General features: G+C 37.6%; 1 protein-coding gene across 6 annotated transcripts in view; it reads right to left on the minus strand.

The window, feature by feature from the left end:
• Positions 1-6,567: 6,567 nt before the first annotated feature.
• Positions 6,568-26,265, minus strand: part of SSBP2 (single stranded DNA binding protein 2) — a 273,371-nt gene continuing 253,673 nt past the window's right edge. For 2 of the 6 annotated variants that reach the window (XR_006290933.1, XR_006290932.1), the window contains 3 exons: positions 20,566-20,664; positions 18,567-18,744; positions 6,568-17,640 (listed from right to left, as the gene is read on the minus strand). Coding sequence is in view for 4 of the 6 variants with exons in the window: in XM_043546805.1 (XP_043402740.1) it covers positions 17,611-17,640; positions 19,136-19,165; positions 20,566-20,664 (159 nt within the window). In the remaining 2 variants the exon portion in view is untranslated. Of the gene's footprint in view, positions 17,641-18,566; positions 18,745-19,135; positions 19,166-20,565; positions 20,665-26,265 lie in introns of all 6 variants that reach the window. The other 4 variants (XM_027828754.3, XM_007066432.4, XM_043546805.1 and 1 more) reach the window with 3 other exon arrangements.

The raw sequence follows: 26,265 nt of genomic DNA on the forward strand, positions 1-26,265 counted from the left end.
TAGACCTTTTTCCCAGTCAGAGAGGTGCATGTTAGTTGATTGGACCTAATGGTGACACCATTAATAACTGTCTATTGTCACTGTTAGTTACATAAGGAAGTACTTCTTCACACAGTGCACAGTTAACCTGTGGAACTTGTTGCCAGGGGTTATTGTGAAGGCCAAAAGTATTAACTGTGTTCAAAAAAGAATTAGCTAAGCTCATGGAGGATAGGTCCATCAATGGTTATTAGCCAAGATGCAACTTCTGACTGCCAGAATCTGAGACTGGACAACAGGGGATGGATTACTTGATAATTGCCTTGTTCTGTTCATTCCCTCTGAAGCACCTGGCATGGGCCACTTTTGGAAGACAGGATACTGGGCTAGATGGACCTTTGGTCACACACAGGGTGGACATTCTTATATTCTTATGTCTGAGCCTATGGGACACAGCTGGTAAGGAAGCTCTGACAAAAGTACAGGAGGTGCTGAGTCATGAGTTCTCATAGATTTTTTAGTGGGGACACCTTCCAAGGAATAAGATAGTCCAGTAGGCCATTTACCCCTCCACCTCCCCTACCATAATTCCATTAGTCTTCCCAAACCTTCCTTGTGAGTACAATAATACTTGGCTAACATGCATGTGTACAATAAATAACCGTAAAGACAGATTAGTTTCCTCCGCTCTCATAGATTTCCTTTCTCCTGCTTTTCTACTTTGCCACTGTCTGCTGAGGTAATTTATTGGGGTCTCTTTCTTCCTGCTGGCTGTTCCTCTCCCTGCATCTTCTTATTTCATGGCAGCCCCTGCTGGAGGCTCCCAGGCTTGTTTCTCTTTCTTCGTATCCACAAAAAGAAACTGAACTCTTCTCTGTCTATTAGGCATTTATATGGTCCCTCTCAGAGTATATTAGCACCATCAAGAAACTAGGCACAGCAAAACTGTGTGATTTGCACAAGGTCACATAGGATATCTGCAGCAGAGTAGGACTTGAACCCAAGTTTCCTATGGCACAGGGTAGGGCCACTGTACCATCCTTCCTCTCAGTTGTGTGAAGAAAGGGGTGGAGCTAGCAGACGTGACCAAGGAGGACTCTGTGGACCACAGTTTGAGAGGCCCGTGTTTTTATTTACTGAACTCAAATATTGGAATCATTAAAAGAAAGCCTTAATCATGGCAAAGTCAAGACTACTGCAAGAGGTGGCCAGTGGTGGAATTAGAGGTGGATTTAGAGGAATTGGATATTTTGGACCATGAACTGGTAGTGAATTAAAGCAAATTAAGCCTTAACACTGTGGTTAACAGATTTCGGAAGTCATTGCCATTCAGAAGCAGTTTTATAAGTTTATACATGTCAAGACATGATTTTCACCTGATAAGTTTGCAGCTTTCTGCACAGACCTGAAAAAAAAACTAAACAAAAAACAGAAGTGCAATTTTACATACAGCTAAAAAAAAAAAAGTGTACTAGCTATTAGATTTTCATCCCCTGATAACATGACTTTGTAATTGAAGCAACATGATTATAAGAGCTTTGTACTGCACAATAGCATATCTCAGGAGTGCTGTGAAGTACAAGACACAGTAGAGTATTTTCAGAGAAAGTGTGGCAGGAGGAGTTAGGAACGTGTTAATAAAAGATGAGCTCTGTGTGTGATGTGGGTAAATCTTCTGTAAAATAAAGCCATTAGAGCTAGAAAAGTTTCAGAGTAACAGCCGTGTTAGTCTGTATTCGCAAAAAGAAAAGGAGTACTTGTGGCACCTTGATTATCATACACATTGTAAGGAGAGTGATCACTTTAGATAAGCTATTACCAGCAGGAGAGTGGGGTGGGGGGAGAGAAAACCTTTTGTAGTGGTAAACACCCATTTTTTCATGCTTTGTGTGTATAAAAAGATCTTCTATACTTTCCACAATATGCATCCGATGAAGTGAGCTGTAGCTCACGAAAGCTTATGCTCAAATAAATTGGTTAGTCTCTAAGGTGCCACAAGTACTCCTTTTCTTAGAGCTAGAAAACAAGTCTGGCCAGAGCAACAGTACTTAGTCTTACAGTTACACAGTTAAACCAGGGATAGGCCCAAACAGCAACATTTGGCTCCAGATGAGAATTTCACCCAGTTAGAAGTTATTCCAAGGGATGCGGAGGAGGTTGGGTTAACTCTTTGGAGGACTAGGGGCAAGGTTTGAACCTCTGGTTTGAACCTAAACGTCCTCAAAATTCAGGGATATTCTAATCTGGAATTTTAGTTCAAGCCCACCTGCACAACCCCTTTCAAAATGTGCTATATCTAAACAGATAAAGGTTGGATCAGAGTTCCACTAAACCTTGGAAAATTACAGCCAAAAAGCAGTGATAGTCACGATGCAATACATACGAAAGGCTCTTAAAAATCCTTTGTTACAGATGGCTTCAGCAACTGCAGGACACATTTTGGCAATGGCTCTTTTGGGTAATGGGTTAACAATTATTGAAATAACTCAATGCTGCCGCAACATATAGTAATGCAGCGTTAATAGTAAACACTCATATATTATTGAAACAAATATTTGAGTGCCGAAATTAAAAACAATGAAAACATTCATATTTTACAACTATACTCGTAGTTGTTCTTGAAAAAATACTGTTTTGACATAGCTTTTGAAAATACAACTTATTCTTGTAAAATGAAACTTTATTCTAAAATGTATCCAAAATTGCAAGACACAAGCACCATTAAACAGATAAATAGACATATATTTATGTACAGAGAGCATTAAAACACAAAACAATTGTTAATATAATTCTTATACCATTTTTAATGAGTTTCCATCAATAAAACTTTAAACTTTAAAGAAGACTTTTCGGTTGCAAAACAGTTGTAAAATCATATGTATAAATTATGTCTATTACAATTCCAATAACAGAGGCAAAGTAAAATACAAAAATAATCAATACTGCAAATTCAAATACAAAACCCAAAATAATGTAGCACAGGTAAATATGTACACTTGATGAATTCATGCAGCTATGCAGTGCAACAAATTAACTGTTTAATTTAACTTATCACAAAATGGAACCACCATGTCTGCAAGCAGAAGAAAATATGTTTTGTAATAAATCATAGTGCATTTAGAAGTTCAACTTTATAAAATGATTGCTGAGTGATATATTTCTAAAATTCCCCATGTGGTCTGACAGTCCCCAAAGTCCTCTTCTGCAAAATAACATATAAAGGACAAAAGTTTAAAAACAAAACAAAACCCCAACCATTCTAGATCAGATTTTGATGCCAAATTTTTATATTTTTACTTGTACCATCTTGGTTTTTAGTCTTCTTACCAATCCTATTTCCAAGTGTCCATGTCCCTAATGACATATGTTACACCTCCTTACCAAAGTGAACCTTCCACAGTCAAATGCTATACTCCATAAATAGAATCTAACACAGCTCTTAGACTGCACTGGTTTAAAGAGATAACTCTCTAGCTTCAAAAAGGCAACTATGAACCCCCAGGAATCAGAGAGAATGAGAGTAAAATGGTGGATAGGGAGACTCCTTTACACCTGAAGTTTCTAATTTAATTACACAAACTCATATAAAATAAAAGGCTTTATGGCTTTGTTGAAAATTCCAATGATGCATTAGGCAGGTACAAAGCCAATATATGTGAAGTTCTGTTGTCTTTCATAATGTAGAAGGCTGCAGGCTATTCTGGTTGGTGAAGAGAGATAAGCCTCAGATAACCAGGTAGAAAAATATTTTAATGTTGAAAATGTTCTAGAAATAGTGAACAAAATCAAAACAAGGAACCTTTTTTAAAAAAAAAGTGATTTTTTGTGTGTAAACCTGGCTGTTCACCGTTCAGTTTTGCTGTTGATTGGTATATCAGAATCGAAGCATGTAGATACTATTGAGATTCATACTTCATAAAATATTAGTGGTTAAGTGTCAAAATTAGATGAGATGCAATTATACAGTCTGACACTTGTGTCTCTGAAACTTGTTAAAGTGCTAAGCACGCTCAGTGTTTTCACTAGAAAGAAGTTGGCAAAACGCTACATTTCTCTGGTTGCCGAAAAGACACTGGCTTACATCAGCATACACCCCTGTGAAGGTCCTCGTTCTGCATTCTCTGTACTCTCCAAACTCCTTCTCAAATAATTGTCAGGTGAATGGGAGTTGTGAGTGAACAAGAGATGCAGGATGGAGCCTGTATTGGGTAAACAGAATGACATTTGTGTAGCTATATTTCTTTCTAATTGCTTTACGAGCAGTCCCACGGATGGAGATGGCAGAAAGCAAATTTGAGTTTTATGATCTTATGAAGAATATGACATTCTTGAATGGGTAATGCCCCACTGGGTGAAACATACACACTAGCCCAAATAGTCTCAAATGTTCTTATGTCAAATGTTTCCATATTGAAGAAGGACATCAGAGTTACTAGACAACAGTTAAAGATATCAAACCACCAAGAAAAGGGGAGGAAGTTTATCTACTCACATATGTTAAAGGCACAGGAAATAAAAGGTATGGTAGTGGTCTACATTTAATGTAAATTATACATTGTTTTTGCTATCCATGAGAGAGATTTATTTTCCTCCTCCGAACTGCCTCAAGTTCATAGAATGCTAAAAAAAATTGAAAGTATAAATAGAATGGCACATTAAAATGAATAATGCTGCATATGATCACAGACTAATTGCTATATTTTTGCCTCTCTTGGCAGGTCATCTGGGTGATCTTCTATGTCCATAGAATGGCAAATCCCTTTCGAACATAAAAATTATTCATTCACTATAGATTTACCAAGACAGCTGGAAGCGTATCAGCTGAGTCACAGAATGGATCCTGTTGTTTTGATGCACCTGAAAAGCAGTCAATTAACTGCCATCACAGTCACTTTTCCAATTACAACAATTGTGCCATTTGCCCTTTTCCCTAAAATTCAATGAAACCCAGAAATAGCAAGAGAACCAGCCCCGTTTTCATGTGAGTATAACATTAAAATTAAGATGATTCTTGAACATAACTTTTGGCTGCAGTTCAGCCCCTGAAATATCTAACTGGTAAGCAGTGACTGTATTAGCACATAATAAACAGCCTTTTCCGACACTTCATTCAATGCCACACAATAAGCATATTCATTTTCAATATAAAATGACTTGCAATTCAGAAAACAAAGCAAACATATCAGTATAGCTGCTGGTAGACTCATGAAAGAAAATGAAATCTACTCTTGTCTGATGAAGTTTTAAGCTAAGTTCAGAGGTAAATTCTGCATCTCAGCACCTTGGTTGTGAGAAGTTGGGCACACTAGGAACGTGATAAAGGCATGAGTGACCACGTTTATATTTTTTTAATCTCTGCTGTTCCTTAACTTGTAGGAGAGGGAGCTCTTGCTGCAATCAGTATTATGATTTGCTGCCAATAATTAGTGGAGAGTGTTGGCAAGCTGCACTAGCATAACAGGAAAACCGGGAGGCTTGATGTTTGGTGCAGGCTCTGGGGCTTAGGGTAGAATATGTTCTGCAAGGAGCTTGTTAGCCCATGCAATGATACCACCTACAAGGAGCTAATCATCTAAAGCATGGGATTCCCACATCTCCAAATCAGGATGTGGCAAAAGGCAGACGTTGACAAGAGACAGTGTGAAAAACATGAACTGCCAGTACGACTGATCTACTCAAAATCCTGAATTATGAACTGCTAGATCACTGACTTTCCAAACAGCCCACGTTGTTCAGTAATACTCGTGACAGAGGAAAATAAATGTTGACTGCCATGCATAGAAAATTCATCTAAAACAAAGGCTATGCACATTCACACTTTTTGGCTACAACTACCTAATATTTTGAAGTTAGACAGCAACAAACATGATTGGTTGATTTTAGTTCCCCTATGTAATGGTTTCCTTATTGGATAGTTTAAATGAATGAACCTCTTTTGTGCACCCATCAAAGATTATTAATAAAAAATTAACAATATCCACTGAACTAAGGCTAACATTTTAAAAAGGGGGTAAAACTATTCAAACAAAAATCAGCTCAAATTCTATTAAAAAAGGAAAATATAAGAGAGTCAAAATGCTGAAGGCAAGAATCTAATGTGAAAAGTTAGACTCCAAGATTGAAGAGCACAGAAAACCATGCAGTATTTCACAAAAATTCCAGTTTTGTTTTGGGGTGAAATTCTCACCCACAATTGTGTTAAATCCAAAAGATGAGTTTGGTGTGGGGAACCTGACCCCTGCAGCTTCTACTACAGCCCATATGTTATAGCAGCAACCAGGGCCCAGGATGTGGAATACTCATGGAGCTGGGCCCTGGTTGCTGCTATAACATATGGGCTGTAGTAGAAGCTGCAGCGGTGCAAGGTACCTTCTCACATGTTTGTGGTTAGTTGAGCCACACAATTCATGGACCCATTGGCCATGCCCCGGTCACAAATTTTCCTTGGGGTACAACCGAGGAGCTTGGTTTCATGGCATTCAAGGGAACTATGAATTTTTCCTGTAGGGTGGCTTCCTTTTCACACCAGGCAACCACAGTGATTGTGTTACATTTTAAGCCTTCTGAGACACTTTTTTTTGGGGGGGAAGGAGGGGCACTTTCTCAATACATAACTACAAAATCATCATCAAATTAAGTGTGCACATTTCTGCACAATAGTGCCAATCATACCAAAATTCCACCACATGGAATAGATGGTGGAGAACAGGAGAATATTTCACAAATGGATGCTCCATTCTTTGATAGATGATTTGTTTTCTAAAGGACTTAGACCAATGATTCAAAAACAGAGGCATTGTGAGGGCAACTTTCAAGTGGTTGCAGGTACAGTAGTAAATATCTCCCAAAGCAAAACGCAATCATTTGGGAAGTGAAGTGATGGATGTCAGGCAGCTTGTTGGATCTCTGGGTACTTATTGCTTCCCTTCTTAAATGATTAAAAAGGATGCTTTTAAAAATTATTCACAAACAAGGTCTAAAGAGATTTGCACCTGGAATGATTTTCCATTCTAAAGTAAGGCTCACTAGTTTATGTGCTTTTAAAGCAGAAATCTTCCCTCAAAGATGATATTTGTGAGACTTGTTTTTGAACTTTATATGGTGGTGGTGTGAAATGGAGTGGTTCTTGCAGCAGCTGTAGACTATGAAGATCAAGTTTGGGGGACTAGGACAGCTGGTGCAGAAACCCACAAAATTTAGGGAGACCCCCCCACATACTAGCAGCTTTGATTTTATATTCATTTGAACTTATTAGTGTACCATTGTATGGAAACAGGATTGTGTTTTCTGAACTATATCCTAGAACATTTATTTGTTTTCTCAAATTAAATTTCTGCTTATTTTGAATGTTGCATTTTGAATGAAGATTTTCCTTTCTTTATAAAATTAGGGATTGACTAGTAGTCTAATTCACAATTTTGGAAACTATTCTTCCTCTATGACACACCTTTCTAGTTGTTTAAAGGTGACCTGCAAAGGATCTTTTGGTATAATTGGGTTTGTGCTCTTTTTGCCTTTTCAATGATATATAAAGGGGCTCTCAAATGATCTTTTAAAGTTTTTTCTTTTTTACCTTACCAGTATCACAAATATGTCCTTGATTTTTTGGGGGAGAACCACTAGGAAGTAGAAGGGATGTTTACCGTGGGCTTTTAACATTTTAATTGAAAGGGTGAAGGTGTCAAGTATTTAATAAAGGCTTCCTTTATTCAAAATATTAATTAGTTATTTCAGTTAAATAGCTGTTAAAGAAAACAAGCAAAAACCAGTTTTAAATGGTCTGAGTAAAAATTCCTTCTCTCTCAATAGCTCAAGTTTCTTGGCTCATGCTGTCAGCTGTTTCACTAGTTGTCCGGATATCATAAAGTATCCATGCCCAGACAGGGTCTGAATTCCTAATATGTAAAAAACCAAAACCTACAACATTTCAGGTCTTCTTTGTACAAAATAACAAAAAAAAAATGGGGAGGGAGGGAAGTTCAATTTTACTTTCCTTTGCCGGCCACCTGAATAATTCTTACTAAGAATGCAATTCATTTAGTAGAGGAGGGCAAGACTTTGTACCTCACATGGGCACATTAGTAGCGCTGTGTAGGGATTGTGAGCATAGTATGCAGGTAGTGCTTCATTATCTCCTGCACTTGTGTCCACTACCTGATGCAGAAGAAGTAGACCAGAGGAGGGGCCACTGGATCCATGCTTATATGGTTACAGTGGCAGGGACCCCTATAAGCTGGAACAGTGGCAGTGAAGTGCCATGCTGTAGTCCTGTAGCCTGCATTGTGGGTTGGAGATGGTAAAAAGAAGGATATCCATTACCTGCTTATTTCCCTGCACAGAGTTCAGTTACTCAGGCTTTGGGTTGGGAAGGATAATCTCAGCTGAACTGGAAAGCACACACTGATGCATACCCAACATTAAGACAATGAAATGTGTTAAACTGCAGCCAGCAATTGCTTGCTGAACTCTAACACCAAGCTCTCTAAAAGGACCTGAACTCGGGTGAAATTTCTTTCATTACATATGATTTAATGTCCCTGTTAATGGCTGATATATGTGCTGTGTAAAATAAATTCTGAAACCCCTAAGCGTGCTTAACAAGGCTTTAACCACATGTGAACAGCAAGTTTTGACAACAGAACAAGTACTACAGTACCATAAAATACACATGGCTGTTCAATCAAAAGCCACCTCTTGCTTTGAAACAAGAATTTACAGTATTAAGCAATGGTGACAAGATTTCTTACACAAAACCTACAATAATGTACAGAGTATGCATGATTGCCAAAGTTATAATGCCAGCATTAAAAAATATACATTTTCTACATAGAATGTCTTGTGCAAATGTGAACAAGTTGACAATAGTTTACCAATGCTTTAAATAACTGAAATAGATATAATCCACCAGATAGTAAATTCTTCCTTCCCCCCAACAGTAAGCAGGTGTTGCCAGATGCATGAACGGCCAACCTATGTAATAAAGGGTTTTTAACATTGGGCATGTGCATGCATGTGCACACACAGACATACACACAAAAAGGAAAACAATAGTAGATGCACCACAATATTTTTTGCAAGGGGATACTTGCCACAAAAAGCCCAAATCAAAGTTGGTCTTTGCACACTTAAATCAATTTGATTTACATTTCTTTAATTGCCATTACAAATTTATAGATGTTTCTTGTAAAAATTCTCTCTTTTTTTCCTGAAACTTAAATTTTATTAGAAATAAAAAAGCCCCCAAAGCTCCAGCTTCCACTTCATTTATACCTTTGTTTAATGCTGATTTTTCTGTTTTTACTTAGGAATTAATTTTTTTTCCATTTAAAAATCATCTGAAATGTGGTAAGTCAAATAAAAACTGGGAGTTCTTTAGAAATTTTTAATAGGTCTGGGAAATATTTTATTGACATTTTTGAAGGTCAAATTTCTGAATAATATTGTTTAAAAGTATAATTTAAAAAATATCAACTTTCAGTTTTCTGCAAACACTTTAATTTCTGATGCACTCTTAGTCTAGTTGTCAAAACGCAAGGCACTCAGACTTTGCCCATCCCTTATCTATAATAGTCATGGGCTATGGCGATTATATGTCCCAGTCTGTAATGTTCTCTCTGATTCAGAGGGGGATCTCACCTTCATCTGAATGGTCTCCCGCTGGGACCTATAGTCTCTGGGGGATGCACTTATATATTGAAGAACAGGGCAGTTACCAAATCTTGGCTATCTCTTTTGTTGATGTGTGTCGCTAACCAGTTTCTCGCTGATAAAGTACAATTCTCAAATCATGGACTTTCCAAGGACAGCTTTAGTAAAGCAGCATTGCAGCCTTCTATTTCGATTATGTGTGTTTTATTCAGGATGGATTTTTTCTCCCCATTTTCTATGGGAAACAGCAACTCTTGTTTTAGATCATTTTAAGAGGCACAGAGTGTCTGTTGCCTGATTTAGAGCATAATCCTGTGAGATGCTACATGCCCTAATTTCTAGTGCTGAGGATTCCTCGCAATGTGCAGGATCAGGCCTTGAGGAAACAGGCTATTTCTTACACAAAAAATGTTTATTGCAACATCTCTAATGAAATAATCTATGTACGGTTAGGACTCTATTCACAAATGTAAGCAACATTTTGCATGGATTTTGTGTAAATTATTCTTGCAGCAATTGCACACGATTTTTGTGCAAACAGCTGGCATGCAGTAGGATGGGTGGAAAACAGAAGTCCAAAGAGAGAGGAGAAAAAAGGAATATAGACATTAACTCTATAAATAAAACCTAGGAAGAGCTAATTTACACAGCTGATAATTTGCCTCCCTAATTTTCACATCAGTTAATTATTAACAGTGGTTTCATTTTATTTGGTTTCTGTCAAAAGTGGGTACAGAAGTAATTGTTATCATTTCCTTCTGTGCAGGGGCAGGAGTAAATATAAATAATACAATCCTACTTTCCATGTGTTTCAGTTCTCCTATTCCCCATTTCAGTAAAACAGGGCACTGAGAAAATACAAAATCTTGTTTAAATCATCCATGTTTGCCCTGGATTCTCTATACAGACTTGAGTGCCGCCAAATTTTTGCTGTTAGTAAAATGAAACTGGGGATTCTCTTCTTGGCATATGAAGATCGGGAGGAAGCCCCCAAATGCATCATCATGTGAACACATACTGTAGCATTTACAGAAGTGAATAACTAGGCAGCAGAGATTGTCACACATTGGAGTATCTGGAATTTAGTGAATGGCTTTGTGTACTCTTGCAGGTGAATCATCCACTACTTACCAAACTCTGTGCACATGCCAGTGCGTCTACTTTGTGTCGTTCAGAGGCTGCTTAATGCAAATACAAAGCCATACACAGCTAACTGGCCACAGATGGCCATCCATCATATACAGTTGAAAAATTGGTGCACACAAAAAACTCAAATATTTGTGAATAGAGCCTTTATAATTTTCTCACATTTGATTTTAGGAATCACAGTTTTTGAATGTAATTTGTTATTCACAACAACGATTGAATAAAAATGTTTTGATTCAATTTCTCAAAGCTGTGTCATTCAGCAAATATTTAGTATGCTGAATTCAAATGAAAAACAAAAGCAATTTATTTTCTCTACCTCCTTTACACATAGAAATTAAATGGTGGCTAGAAACTGAAGGTTTCAAGTTATAAACGGAAACTGTGTTTTTATTAAACGTGAAAACATGTACCCAAGAAAAGGGCATACACCTTTATACATTTTTATGGCAAGTTTTCCCATTACATGAGAGGCTTCCTTATATATTTTAAACTTAAATGATGAACAGTAACCAAACATAAGTTTGGATAAAAACTGCACAGCTGTTAACTGTTTTAATGAAAAAATATGAATGCACAATTTAAAACAAGATGAAAGGACACATTCATAGAAATATTTTAGGTAGCTGTGGAGAGAGGTCTGATAAATTAAGAAACAGAAGAAAGCCAAATCCCATTCCAGGTATCAATTATATTGATGCATAAATACACTCTTGCATTGCTAAAAATTAAAAAAATAAAGTGTCTATTTCAGGGAAGACTCAAGAATGAACAATTTAGGCTCCAATCCTACAAATCCTTATACATCTTAAATTTAAGCCTGTGAGGCATCCCATTGACTTTGTGTGTTTGCAGGATCAGAGTTTTACTACGTTTTTTGAGTGGAAGGTCCAGTTATTCATTCTAAATTTATTACTGTAACAAGCTGCAAATATAATAATATTGGTAAATTGAACTATTGTGTGCAGCCAAAGCAATGATTTGTATCTATGAAGAGCTCATTGGACTCTTTCCCTTCATAACCAACATCATTTTGTTGATTTCAACCTGCCCTTTACATTTTGCTGTACCTATGTATATGGCTAAATAAGATTACAAGGCAAATAATCCTGCAAACCTGCTCCTCACATGAGCAGCTGCATCAAGACTTCAGCGGGACAACTTGCATGAGTAAGGGCTTGCAGCACCAGACCAATAATGTCCGGAGAAACAAAGGAAGCTACACACACAACGTATTTAAGTATAACTCATTTACATTTGAGGGCTGAAGTGAATTTCTTATCTCTGTTTTTTTGCACCATGAAATATAGAGATAGATCCTTAATGTGATCATTTGCTAACATTAAATTGCCACATCAGCTTGTTTGAAGAGAAATGAGTTGTCACTTGTACGGAAGGGAGTCTAACAGTTTTTATTTGCAAACTATGTGGTTCAACATGATTCCTACCCTCAAAGCCACCCAAACAAACCCAAATGGGACTGGAACTGGTGCTATCATCAGTTGCAATTTACTTCTCCTGGCAATTTTTTTTTGCATCATTAATCTGTAAATTTGTTGTGCCCTACAACTTTCAATGCATAGGACCAAATCTTACCGAATTTGGCCCACATTTAACAACAACAAAAAGTACTAAAGATGGCTAGGAACAGAGCTAAAATACTTAAAAAATAATTAAATGATCCAGGAAATAGACATCAGTGCAATATTTATCAGCTGAAAAGTCATTATATCAAGGGAAAAAAAATTAAAATATACAACTCTGAATATTGTAACAGCTGGTCCCTCATTAAATTACCCATCTAATTCCAAACCCTCTCTACATACAGTATTTCATTTGCTAATCATGGGACAGGGGAAAATTCAAATGTGTTTTAGCCACTGTAGGAATTTGTTATCCTTCTAACGCAGAGATTCCAGCCTCATGGAGTATGGTGTCCACACTTTTGGGCACCACACTTCAAGATGTGGATAAACTGGAGAGAGCTTACAGGAGAGCAACACAAATGATCAAAGGTTTAGAAAATCTGACCTATGAGGAAAGGTTTAAAAAATTGGGCATGTTTAGTCTTGAGAAAAGAAGACTTGGGGGGGACCTGATAACAGTCTTCAAATATGTTAAGGGCTGTTATAAAGAGGATGGTGCATAATTGTTCTCTGTGTCCACTAAAGTTAGGGCAAGAAGTAATTGGATTAATCTGCAGTAAGGGAGATGAGGTTATATATTAGGAAAATCTTTCAAATTACAAGAATAGTTAACTACTGCAACAGGTTGTGGAAGCGTTGTTGTGGAATCCCTGTCATTGGAGGTTTTTAAGAACAGGTTTAACAAACACCTGCCACAGATGGTCTAGGTATACTTGGTCTTGCCTCAGTGCAGAGCGCTGGATTAGATGACCTCTCGAGATCCCTTACAGCCCCATATTTCTATGATTCACACAAAAGAAAGTTTTTAAATCACCTCTGCTAGTTTGAGCCACTCAAAATAATTAATTAAACTAAAATATTTCCCTTTAAAATACAAAGCTCATAGGTGGACTGGATGTTTCAGGCTCATGGGAAATGGTGCCTTTCACCTATGGGTCACTACTTCAAAACTGGAGCGGGTTGGTGACTGAAAGTTATTACCATAGTTGATTGTCTAATAAGCTGGTGGTCCAATCCCTAACAAGCAGGTTTCCAAATAAAAATTGGCAACTGTGGCACTCAGCAGAGAGACAAATGACTTCAAGCACTGGAGACAGAACTACTCTCTCTCTTTGCAATGGTAGGCCCTCCAGATCAAGGTCGAGGCACACTACTGGGGCAGTGTGGGGTGCACAAAAGACTAGTCTCAAGGGCTTTCAAATCCAGCACCTTTCATGAACTCTAAATTCATTTTAAAATAAACTGAGGAGCAACACAGAGCTCAACTTCAGTTCTTCACACACAAATTTACTAGAAAATAATATAAGTGCCCTATCTATATATAAAAATATTAAGGTACTTTTTAATGTACATTTCAGGCAGCCTATTGTTCTTGTGATTCATACAACCTCTTTCACTCCTTTTTTTTTAATGAAGATGGAAGGAGAGTTAATGTCTCCACAAACCTTTGTGTGGAAATAAAATATGGACACAAAGATTCCTTTGCACATGTTTACATAGACAGTGAAATCCTGCTTCCATTCAAATCAGAGGCAAAACTCCTGCTCACTTCAGTAGCACCAGGATTTCAACCAGCATCTCTACAGAGAGAAAGAAAACCCACTATTCCCTGCTTTCGATGTTCTAAGGCTCCATCTCTTCTCTTTTAAAATATTTTACTGAAAAAAAAAGTGTTTGGCAAATCAGGCCTTAATCTTCTAAATATTAAAAAAACATAAAAAGACCACTATCTTAAAACTTAGTGCGAAAGCTGACCTGTTGCTCTTAAATTAGCATTACTTCCAGATCTGGACAATTTCCATCTGACAATGCTGGTGCATAAGCATAAAAACAAACAGCAGTTACAGTACACATCAACATCTAGTGCATGAGAAACACTGGTGGGAGGGGAAAAAAATCAGTGCTTGGAAATAAAATTTCCTTCCATCTCAATTTTGGTCTCTATATTGCAAACTTATAAAAGAATTTTGTAAGCAAAAGAAAGTTAACAAACAAAAAACCCGATACAAATTTGAAAGCTAAAAGGCGTCCTTTGAATATGTTGCATATTTAGCAAATACAACTATTATTCCCTGTGGCTTAGCTGCAAAACATGTGTATGTGTGATCTAAGCACCTGCTCTTGCCAACATGTATGTGAGTAACTTTACTTATGTATGTAAACTTTTGCAGGATCATTCTCTAAAAAGGGAAGGTAAGAGTAGCAGAGATCATTACTTATGTGTGATGAAGTTTGTCATAACAACTCAAGAGATGCATCGGATGATCAAATGGGTCTTTTTCCATCTCTAATTATGTACAGCCCTGATCTTTCAAAGACTTAAGCACATGTGCAACTTTACATACCTGAGTGGTCTCACTGGAGTCTGTGAAACTACTAAGGTGTGAAAAGATATGTACATGTTTAATTCTTTGCAGGACTAGGGTCTATAATTCCCACCTAAGTACTGTAGGGGCTGATTCTGCTCCCTTTTAAGTCAATGACAAAATTCTTACTGACTTTAGTGATGCAGGATCTATCCCATTACTCAGCAGTTTAATTTAACACAAATATTTTGGAAGGGACTGGAAGAGGAGGTGAGGACACAAGAAGTTGAGAGGTTGTGCTACAAGTGGGACAAAATTGGGAAGGGGGTGCTAAAAAAATCACAGGAAAAAAATCTGTGTTGCCAGAAGTACATCATGCTATTGTAGGTAAACTAGGAGAAAATATTTTGATGGTGATTTTACATTTAAAATCATTGTCCTGGACATTTAGTACATTTTTGACAGTTCTATTTTAAAGGATATGATTTCTATTTTATATTCTGGTTTGCATCATTTTTATTTAATGGTCATATTTATTCCCCCATGAAGGAATCCATAAACAGTTCCTGGTAATGTAAAACTAAAAGAGAAAAAGAAAATGTGTAAACAAAAGGTGTTATTTCATTTATCTGGTAAATACTAAGGATGTGAGCACATTTAACTTTACTACTGTGAGTTGTCCCACTGAAATCAGTGAGACTACTCACAGTAGTCACGTTAAATACATGTGTGTTGCAGGACTGGAGTCTAATTTTGAATTTTTTTTGTAAGTGAAATTGATTAGTACTCCAAGGATCTTTTTGAGAGACAGCAAAAACTAGTTGTTTTCAAAAGATGAATAAATGAACTCAAACTCGATAATAACCGGGAGTAAAGTAAACAGAACCATATCAATACTTTTATCTAATTTTAGGTTACAAATGATCATTATTATTTTTTTTAACTAAAGGGAAATGTCTCATAAAATTTTTAAAATCTGAATACAATTTCTAGTAACAGCCTGGTGCCTAAGAAGAGTTTACTCTTTATGTAGTTCCAACAGTGGGGTAAAAGACATTCTAATTTTATTCATTTATATGCTAACAGGGAATTTGATCTACTCCTGATACATGCAGTGATGTACGTCTACCTGCACATTGACCCCCATAACATGCAACCCTTTATCACAACTTAAGGGCAAAATTCTCCTGACAAATCTGCAGGTGAGCACCATATTTTGGGGATCTCCCACTGAGGTGTGAATTTTGAGGGGTGAACATTGCTTGGTATCGGCAGAATGAATTTAATTCAGACACTTTGTGCCTGAGGTTCTGAATATCACCCTTTTTCATACCACGCAGGTACATCCTTTCATTTTCTTGGGGAAGATGGGAGTCATTAGGAATTAAATGTAATATAATCTTAGATTTTAGAGCTTTACATTAAGGGATAGGAGACTCCTCCTAAAGGCTTTTCTTTGATGGTGCAGGAAGCCGTATAACCACTTTCCTTTTTTCCCCACTATCTCCAAAGTTTTGAAATACAGTATCCTGATTTCCTTATAAAAAGGCTCAGACCTCTGTTCCTGTTCTGTTTCTGATATAAGGGCATGAGCCTTCCAACATTCCCTGCATGGGAAGTACCCACAAAATGCTCAATCATTTTGGTTCACTAATGTGATTATGTACTGGAAAGTTTCTAAGGAGTTCAGCTCTAGTATTCCTGGTGAAAAATAACAAATCAAGTACAGTGGAATCCTGATTATTTGAATGGCTTGGCAGACACTAAATATGTTCTGATAATCAGGACTATGGATAATTGGGAGTCAGCCAAGAATCAATAGAAAAGGGAGACGAGCTGGCAGTTTGTTAGAAAAAGAGGTTTCAGTAATAGGGATTTTATTGTATTTCTACTTGCTACCACACACATGGAAGATCAGGCTAAAGGGAAAACTTATTTCCAAGGACTGAAGAAGCCCTGCCACTTTATTGCTGGGTTCTATAGCAACTGGAGCTCATTTACAGCAATGTTAAAATACTCTGGATAAACTGAGTCTTGTATCAAACTCAGACTTCCATTTAAAGTAGATTTTGCAGATATTAGGCCTCATTTGAGGAAGAAAAATAACCTTCAGTGCTCCTATTTTTAAAGGTACTAAGCACAAAAAAGCAAAACAAATAAAAAAAAACACAAAAAACCCCCAATACCACTAAAGCCAGGTGACAAATTATTAAATTTCCCCACAAAATTAAGATGAGCTTTCTTCTATTTCTTGAGAGAGCACAGTTTCTGATTCACAGGGTAACTGGTATGATACAAGTTTGTGAAAGCCCTCTTACGAGCAATTTTATTCCTATCCATGATGGCAGACATTTACAAAATCAGAACAATTGACCATTTGGGTTCACCTTAAAAAATAACTTATAAAGCAGTGATATACGCAGCACAGAACAGTTCGGGGAGGAGAGGGAACGCAAATTTTAATAGTTAAAATGTAAACGTGAAAAAAAGATGGAATAAAAGTCTCTATTTCTTATTTCTACTTAAGATGTCATGTGATAATATTTTACAATGTCCTGCAGGTCTATATATGTATATGTGTGTGTATGTATGTCAATATAACATATCCACACACATATACATCTATCCGCACTTATACATACACAGGATAATTGTTTGCAGTTCACTCTTGGGCAGTTCTGTTATGCCACTCTTTATAGTTGTTTGAATCATGTTTGGACCCACTTTCTTCACAAAACTGGGGAGATGGTAGGAAAAGATGGTGGGTCTGGTTGTGTCTGAGATCCTTTTGTTAAACTGTACACTGGGACGAGTAATTTTCTTCTGTAGTAGCTCTCTGAAGAGGGCCAACTCACTGCGGTCTTCATGAGGAGACTTGGTATGGATCACACACTCATTGTCATGCTGGGGGAGTACTGAAAAAGAGGAATCCACATTTTAACAACAGTTATTTCACAGCTTACTAACATCCCTCCAAAAGTATAACAACAGTGAGCTTGACTTTGTGTTCATTATTCTCTTTCTCACACAGGTGATTTTAATCTTATCCTATATTTGTACTGTAGCTTGTGTCAGGACTGCAGTGTAATTTGCAATGCATTTTATATTCATTGTATATTTAAATTTATTTATATATAACATACAACACAGCTTATGAAATGAATAAGTAAAACTAGATTGGAGGGTAGCTTTCAGTTGAAGCTAAAGCTCCAGAGGACACTGTTGGCTAACGCTGCCTGCACTTCCTTGGGTACACTACCATTCCCTTCACTGGTCACTGTTGGACATCTTGTGGGCTGCATAGCCTGGTAGAAGGTACTTGTGGACCAGGTACCCATCTGAATGGGGTCTCCACTATATGGGGTGGAAAGGCAGTGGAGAGATGACACGTTGGAATGAAATCAGACTTCTGGATTAATCTTAATTTTTACTACAATATAGATTTTAGGAGGCTAGTTGCATCAAATTTCAGTGGTCATTCTTTATGCAAACTGGAAATCCAATCATTACATTAGACTGCATTATAATTGTAATACAAATTGAACTGCAGCCCTGATACAGGCTACACTCCTCCTCAAGTTAACCATATCTCATCACAAGTTACCAATTAGATACCACAAAATCTCCAAGAGATACACATTTTAATTCTTATTTTACTTGGAACTTGAAGGCTGAAGAAATATTTAATTGGCTTAAAGTCCTTTATGTAGGGGAAAATGTCTGGATATAAACATATTGGTATTGTTGAATCTGGTGTGAGATAGTGCTAAATACTAATTTTGCCTTTCTACAAATGATATATAATTAGAAATGACCCAGAGCCCAGGAGTTTGTATCTGACCTTTTCCCAGTGTTGAAGGATGTTCAGAACCAGGGTTTGGTTAGATCTTCTCTCTAATACAAGATGCTTAGAACAGACTAATTGGGAAAATCTGTTTTGACCTTCATAATTTTCTTTGTTTGGTCTCGTCTGATTTAGGGCTTGTTCCTATCAGCTTCTGAGCCCTCTCATCCTGATCCTGGAAAGCAATTAAGCATGTGCTTAATTTTAAGTATGTGAGCAGTCACTGAATGGGCCCACTCAGGTGTTCAAAGTTAAGCATCTACTTAACTGCTGTGCTGGACTGGGGCCAAAGTGCTCATCCCTCTGGAAGCAGTTGCGGCAGTGAATATATATTGTTCTACGTTGTATACAGTTAAAGTGCTATATAAAGTTATTAATTTTTATTATTGTTGTTATTAACATACTGCCCTTATTTTCAAGCAAACTCCTGGTGAATTTACTGGGAATTTCCTTGAGCAAGGACCCCAGGATTTGGCCTAATAATAATAATATCCATTCTAAGAAGCCAGGGAAGGAAGCGGTAGATAAGTGGCAGAGAAAGAATGACAGAACCCCAGGAGACTAACCTTTGGCTTGTTATTGAGAAAGCCTGGTATCTAGAAATATGACTGTAGCAAAACCTTAGGAAAGTCAAGTCATGGATTCATTCAAGCAGGAAAACAGCAGCCAGGAGCTTTAAGCGTACAGTAAGTGTCTGAGAAAACTAATTTTCTGTGGAGTATAACTGATAGTACATGTCATTCTTTTAATGAGTTTGGTATGGTGAACTGGCCTCCATGTGAGCTCTCAGATTGTCTGGACTGCATCGAGTATAAGTCAAGCACATGGAATTGAGAGTAAAGCACTATCTTGACTATACAGGCTCAAACTTGATGGGGGAATTTTGGTTACTGCTCTTTTGCAAATTTTGAAACATCACTCTTTTTGTGAAGATCTTTTGTACAAAGTCGTTTTCCCTACCATTTCAAAGAATTCAAAGATGCCCTCTTCATAAAGAAACAAATACTGTAGCTAAAATGTAAAAAATTGCTTGTTCTTCATACTCATGTTAATGTCTACTGAAGAAGCAAAACAAAAATTCAGTCTGATTTTCATGAAACTTGCCGTGCCAATTGACCTTGGTATGAACTAGGAGAAATTATGTTTAATCTTCATAGATACTGTGCTAAATTAATAGAGTTGTACTCACTTCCGACAGCAGTGAATGCCACTAAGAACAGAAAGTGAGGAAGTCACTCAGCACTTCTGAAAAATCAGGACACTTCTGTTTAGGAGCTTAAATGGGGATTTAGAAATCTAACTTGAGGCACCTGGGCATAAACATTTTGCTCTTTACTTACTTTGGAAAGTATTTTAAATAATTTTTGTTTAGCCTCAACCACTCAGAATTATTAAGAGTTTCATTTGTCACAGAATGAACACTAGAGGGCATCTTTGTTTTTCTAGACCTAAAATCATGTCATGTTTTATGAAATAATAAGTCTTTTAGATTTCTTAGTGGTCTAATTATGTGCTTTCAGTGTAGATACAGTTCTGAAAGACATTCCTACTCTGTAAAACATACTACCCAAGGTGTCAAAGATTGGAAAGTCACAAACTGAGAGACCACTTTGGAAGATTAACTGAATATGAGAATCTACTATGCTGTTCAGATTTTGATAGACAAATGCACATCTCATCATGCATTTCTGAATATGCATATGTTATGCCCGAATCCAGGATAATTCTTACTCCTTGGCATCTTACTTTTGTCATGTACTGACCACTTAAGTTAGGGATGGAATTTCTGAAGTTACTCTATGCCTCCTGGCTTTTAAAGTTTAAATTCAATCCTTGATATTATTTAGCACAATTTTTGTTCAGTAGATCAATATTATAATATTCGGGACTTGTAAAAATATAGACAAAAATTGTATTAAAGATACAACTGCTTTTCCTGAAAAGAGCCTGGGATTGAGTACGTGTCATATAACAAAATAGTCAAAGAAATACTTACACTCTCACTCTGAAAAGGGTTTAGGAAATTTCCACCCATTTCACCCTCATCTCTGGGAGTGCCAGGCTGATTACTCATGCTCATATTACTGGGAGAGTTCTGGTAAATAAGATTTAAAAATAAAGGGTAAGTATGTTGTAGATTTGAATTCCTTTCCCTGCTTCATAATGTTTGTCAAAACAACACCTACACTACTCACTGGAATCTCTGAAAATGACACAGAATATATCTTGCCATCACAGCTCTGCACTACGTATATTTGAATGAATGTTTGTAATCTGGAAAAAGCTGTTTCCTCCCTATAAAACGAAGAAAATTACTTACCTGTAGTTCTTGTTCTCAGGTTAGGCCTGGAAGTTTTTCCCACTGAAGTCAGTGGAAAAACTCCACTTGACTTCATTGGGAGCAAGATTATGCTCTGTAATTAAAATAAATCACTATAGGCCTGATTCAGCAATGTTCTTAAGCTTATGCATAACTTTAAGTGCATGAGTAGCGTTCACATGCTTAATGTTAGGCATGTTTTTAAGTACCTTGCTGAATGAAGGCCTATATTTGGGGTCTCCACCACTAGTGTGTGGTTGGTTGGGAATTACCCCAAGATCACAGTTATGAGCTGCTAAACCACTTCACCAGTGGATGTTATGCATGTACTATACCTGCTGCTGAATATAACAGACAGACACCATCTTGACTGTAAGCTCCTTGGGGCTTATTATAACAATCTATAATCCACAAACAACCCCCCACACCAGCTGCCTTTCTCCCCTCTCTTCCTTTGCCACCTATGACTGGAGAGGTGTTAATGGGCCACTTCACCTTGAATGGTCCCTTGAAATGGTCCCTGCACCGCTACAGACTAGGGACCGAATGGCTCGGCAGCAGTTCTGCAGAAAAGGACCTAGGGGTTACAGTGGACGAGAAGCTGGATATGAGTCAGCAGTGTGCCCTTGTTGCCAAGAACGCCAATGGCATTTTGGGATGTATAAGTAGGGGCATTGCAAGCAGATCGAGGGACGTGATCGTTCCCCTCTATTCGACATTGGTGAGGCCTCATCTGGAGTACTGTGTCCAGTTTTGGGCCCCACACTACAAGAAGGATGTGGAAAAATTGGAAAGAGTCCAGCGGAGGGCAACTTTAGGGGACTGGAACACATGAGTTATGAGGAGAGGCTGAGGGAACTGGGGATGTTTAGTCTGCAGAAGAGAAGAATGAGGGGGGATTTGATAAGCTGCTTTCAACTACCTGAAAGGGGGTTCCAAAGAGGATGGCTCTAGACTGTTCTCAGTGGTAGCAGATGACAGAACAAGGAGTAATGGTCTCAAGTTGCAGTGGGGGAGATTTAGGTTGGATATTAGGAAAAACTTTTTCACTAGGAGGGTGGTGAAACACTGGAATGGGTTACCTAGGGAGGTGGTGGAATCTCCTTCCTTAGAAGTTTTTAAGGTCAGGCTTGACAAAGCCCTGGCTGGGATGATTTAGTTGGTGTTGGTCCTGCTTTGAGCAGGGGGTTGGACTAGATGACCTCCTGAGGTCCCTTCCAACCCTGATATTCTATGATTCTATGAAATATGTATTAACTACTTATGGTAAACATACTGTTCCACCTTGTATTCAGCTATGACAATCTGAGTACTGAAGAAGAGCTCTGGGTAGCTCAAAAGCTTGTCTCTCTCACCAACAGAAGTTGGTCCAATTAAACAAATTACCTTACTCACCTTGTCTCTCTTAGAACAAAGAAGATACTTTCACTCTAAGGCTATGTCTACATTAGCACTTCTGTCAGTATAACGTATGTCACTCAGGGGTGTGAAAAACCACCCCCCTGGGCGACATCAGTTACACTGACAGAAGCGCCGGTGTGGACAGCGCTATGTTGGTGGGAGATGCTCTTCTGCCAACATAGCTACCGTCACTCTTTGGGGGTGGTTTAACTCTGTCAACGAGAGAGATGCTGTAAGGTCTCTAGTGTAGACATGGCCTAAGCCCCTAGTTTCAGGTGCTTCTGACTTTTTCAAAAGCTAGTCTTTGGGCTGAAATTTCTTCTGCTTCCCTTCAGCTAGAGCAAGGTAATGTATGGTTGAAAAAAGTGAACACTGCAGTTTGATTCAGCATGGTTTTGCCATGAAACAACCTTTTCATGTTCGTGTGGAGGTATGAATCTGATGAACTTAAACTTCCAAGGGAAGAGTTTGCCATCTTCATCCTGGGAATCATCTACTTCCATTCTCTCAACGTAGGCATTCTGCAATAAGCCTGGAGGTGATCTTGCAAGAACTCAAGCTCTAGAGAACCTACAAGTTCTGGCACTGCACCTGCTACAGTATGGTAGCTAGAGGGTCTCTGCTCATAGGTTAACTTCCATTGGCTTCAGTGGGGACAAAATCGGGCCCTATAATTATAATAGCTCACTATATTTTTTAGTTTGTGCTACCAATGTGCATAATAACCTTAAAATAGCTCAAAGTTATGAGCTACTAAACCACTTTACCAGTGGATATTTGATACAGGTATTTTGCATAGCTTTACTTTTAGCCTAAAGTTGCATGTTTTCTTCAAAAAGCTTTAAAAATCTTGTTAGGTTTTTTTTTTAAAGTTATTTAAATGCGTTAAGGGTTTGTTCTATTGTGTTTTTTCACTTGGGTAACAAAAAAGGTTTTGTTTTAACAGTTAAATATAGCAAGTGTGTATTATTATTAAGGAACACTGATTTTTCATGTGTGAAAATAGCTGGTTGAGAAATAAAGAAGTAACAAAATATAACAGTATGGTGCTAGCGTGCAGTATGCTACTTTCCTTTCTGAATTAACGATGCACTGATTGCCAGATAGCAGCTGGCATGAGTATGCCTATACGCAGATAGCTACACATTCAGAGAAAAACATATTCATGTCAATGATTCAAAATACATGTAAGACCTTTCAAATAAATGCACTCTTTACTCAGTGGGTTTGACTCTTTGACTGAAACAAATACAGACGGGGTAAAATTCCACTTGTTGGAGAAAGGTCACTGCCAGGTGCTACATCACAGAAGACCTGTAGTATCCCTCTTGGGTGAGGAGGGCAGCCTCCACAGCTACTGTGCAGAAGGGCTCTGAAGTGGCTCAAAATATTGGTGGGCAAGCCATGGGGAGGGGTTACTGGATCTCTGCTTACATGGATCCAGAAACCTGAAACACCCCTGTGTGGGACAGAAGTACAGCAACTGCTACTCCAGTTTGAAGGCTGCATCAATGACTATGAAGGGGTGCAGAGAAGTTTGGGGTATGGATTATATCCACCCCCAACCACTAGGCTCCAATTTACATATGCTTTGTGGGGAGTGGGAAGGAGTTGTGAGTTTCATGCATAAAACATTTATTATAGCAAACATGGCTCTTCCTTTTTCCTTTTTAATCAAAAACTTAAATGCAAAAAACCTGTCAATGTAATATTACTGTTGAGATTGTATATGTATAAATGCCAGGAGGCTCAAAGTTTGGATTATCACATCAAACCTAATGCAGTCATCTATCACTTAACATACATTCTATCAAGTCATGTAAGTTAACACTATATAGCATAGCACAAAATACTACATTTGCGCAAGGGGACCAAGTTACGCTTGGTATGAGAATCATAACTCCATTTGTCATCTTTTGTGCATGTTAAATCTCAACTACATTAACATCTGTTTAATACAAAGATTTTTTTAAAGCTTGTTTATATCAGAACACATTCTTCTATTAAAATAAACGCATAGAAACATCATTCAGTGACAGACAAGGTTGAATCAGGACACACTCCCACCAATTTAGAATCCAAAAAGCAAGTTAAGGGAAAAGTCTCCTGCATTCCTTGCTACTCTCACATAACTGACAGCAATATTGATAACATACTCCAACACTCCATAAGACTTTCACTTCCACCTCCATGCAGATACTGAAAAACAATACGACACCAACTTCCTCAAACTTTGGTGCCAACCCTTAACAATGGCAAAAATGCTTTTCTATCAACAAATCGGCACAGCTAACTGTCACACACTTAATACATTTAGGAAGTTATTCTGCCTTAACATTGCTGAGGTTGCTGTTAAATGTTTGCCCCCAACTCCCGCAGAGTCAGAATTTTACCCTAAGTAGCTGTGTAAGGCCAAATATGGTGGGTTAAGTGTAGCATGTTTCTTTCCCGTTATGAAGAAGACGTTAAAAATCATGATACAAACATCACATAGGTATAACTTATACTGTATTTATCAGCACATGAAGAGCAGCATGTGGTACAAGTCACAGATCTCAGAGTGCTTTATTTTTTTGCAAAAGGTAACCAAAAGGTGGTGAAACAACCCCCCAAAAACTAAAAAAAATTGGTAATTTTGCTACTATTCTTTCTGTATCAAACCAATTTTCATCAGACAACCAGGAAAAATTAAATTAGTGTTCAAAGTTTACTTTCTGTGTTTGGGTTTTTTCCATTTTATTTATTCACATGAAGGTTTTAAATTTCTGAATCAATGTTAACTGTGGAGTCATGACCAGTGACTCCATAATATATAAGCTGCTGTAGTGTTAGGCATAAATAGTTAAAAAGCAGCTAACCCTTGTAAAATTTATTTTATGTGATCTTTCAGCACTTTTGTTTGTTCCTTAGAGATCTACCCCTATTTATTCTTTCTGTTTTTCCCTGTGTAGCACTGAACTTTGAATTTTTGCATTCGCTACAGTATGCCTGCCCCAAAGATTCAAATTCCTGACATAAATGCTTTCATAACAACTCTTGCTGGGCTGCTTTGACGGCCAGTATAGGGCCTAGTGCAGCTGCATGAGCAAAGCCTCCACAGCAAGTTTTTCTTTGATGCCTGCATGAATTCCATTGGTAATTCAAGAAGTTTTGGTTATTAGTACGGCTGTCAAGCAATTAAAAAAATTAATTGCAATTAATCGTGCAATTAAAAAAAATTATGATTAATCCCGTGATTGATCGTGCTGTTAAACAATAATAGAATACCATTTATTTTAAATATTTTGGATGTTTTCTACATTTTCAAATATATTGATTTCAATTATAACACAGAATACAAACTGTACAGTGCTCACTCTATATTTATTTTTTATTACAAATATTTGCACTGTAAAAAACAAAAGAAATAGTATTTTTCAATTCAGATCATACAAGTATTTATCATGAAAGTTGAACTTACAAATGTAGAATTATGTACAAAAAATAACTGCATTCAAAAATAGAACAATGTAAAACTTTCGCGCCTAGAAGTCCTACTTCAGCCAATTGCTCAGATAAACAAGTTTGGTTATAATTTACAGGAGATAATGCTGCCCGCTTCTTGTTTACAATGTCATCTGAAAGTAAGAACAGGTGTTTGCATGGCACTGTTGTAGCCGGCGTGCAAGATATTTACGTGCCAGATGCGCTAAAGATTCATATATCCCTTCATGCTTCAACCACCATTTCAGGGGACATGCGCCTATGCTGATGATGGGTTCTCCTTGATAACAATCCAAAACAGTGCGGACCAATGACGCATGTTCATTTTCATCATCTGAGTCAGACGCCATCAGAAGAATGTTGATATTCTTTTTTGGTGGTTCAGTTCTGTAGTGTCCGCATCAGAGTGTTGTTCTTTTAAGACTTCTGAAAACACACTTCACACCGCGTCCCTCTCAGATTTTGGACGGCGCTTCAGAGTCTTAAACCTTG

This window comes from Chelonia mydas, chromosome 5 (assembly GCF_015237465.2).
Source record: "Chelonia mydas isolate rCheMyd1 chromosome 5, rCheMyd1.pri.v2, whole genome shotgun sequence".
NCBI lineage: Eukaryota > Metazoa > Chordata > Testudines > Cheloniidae > Chelonia > Chelonia mydas.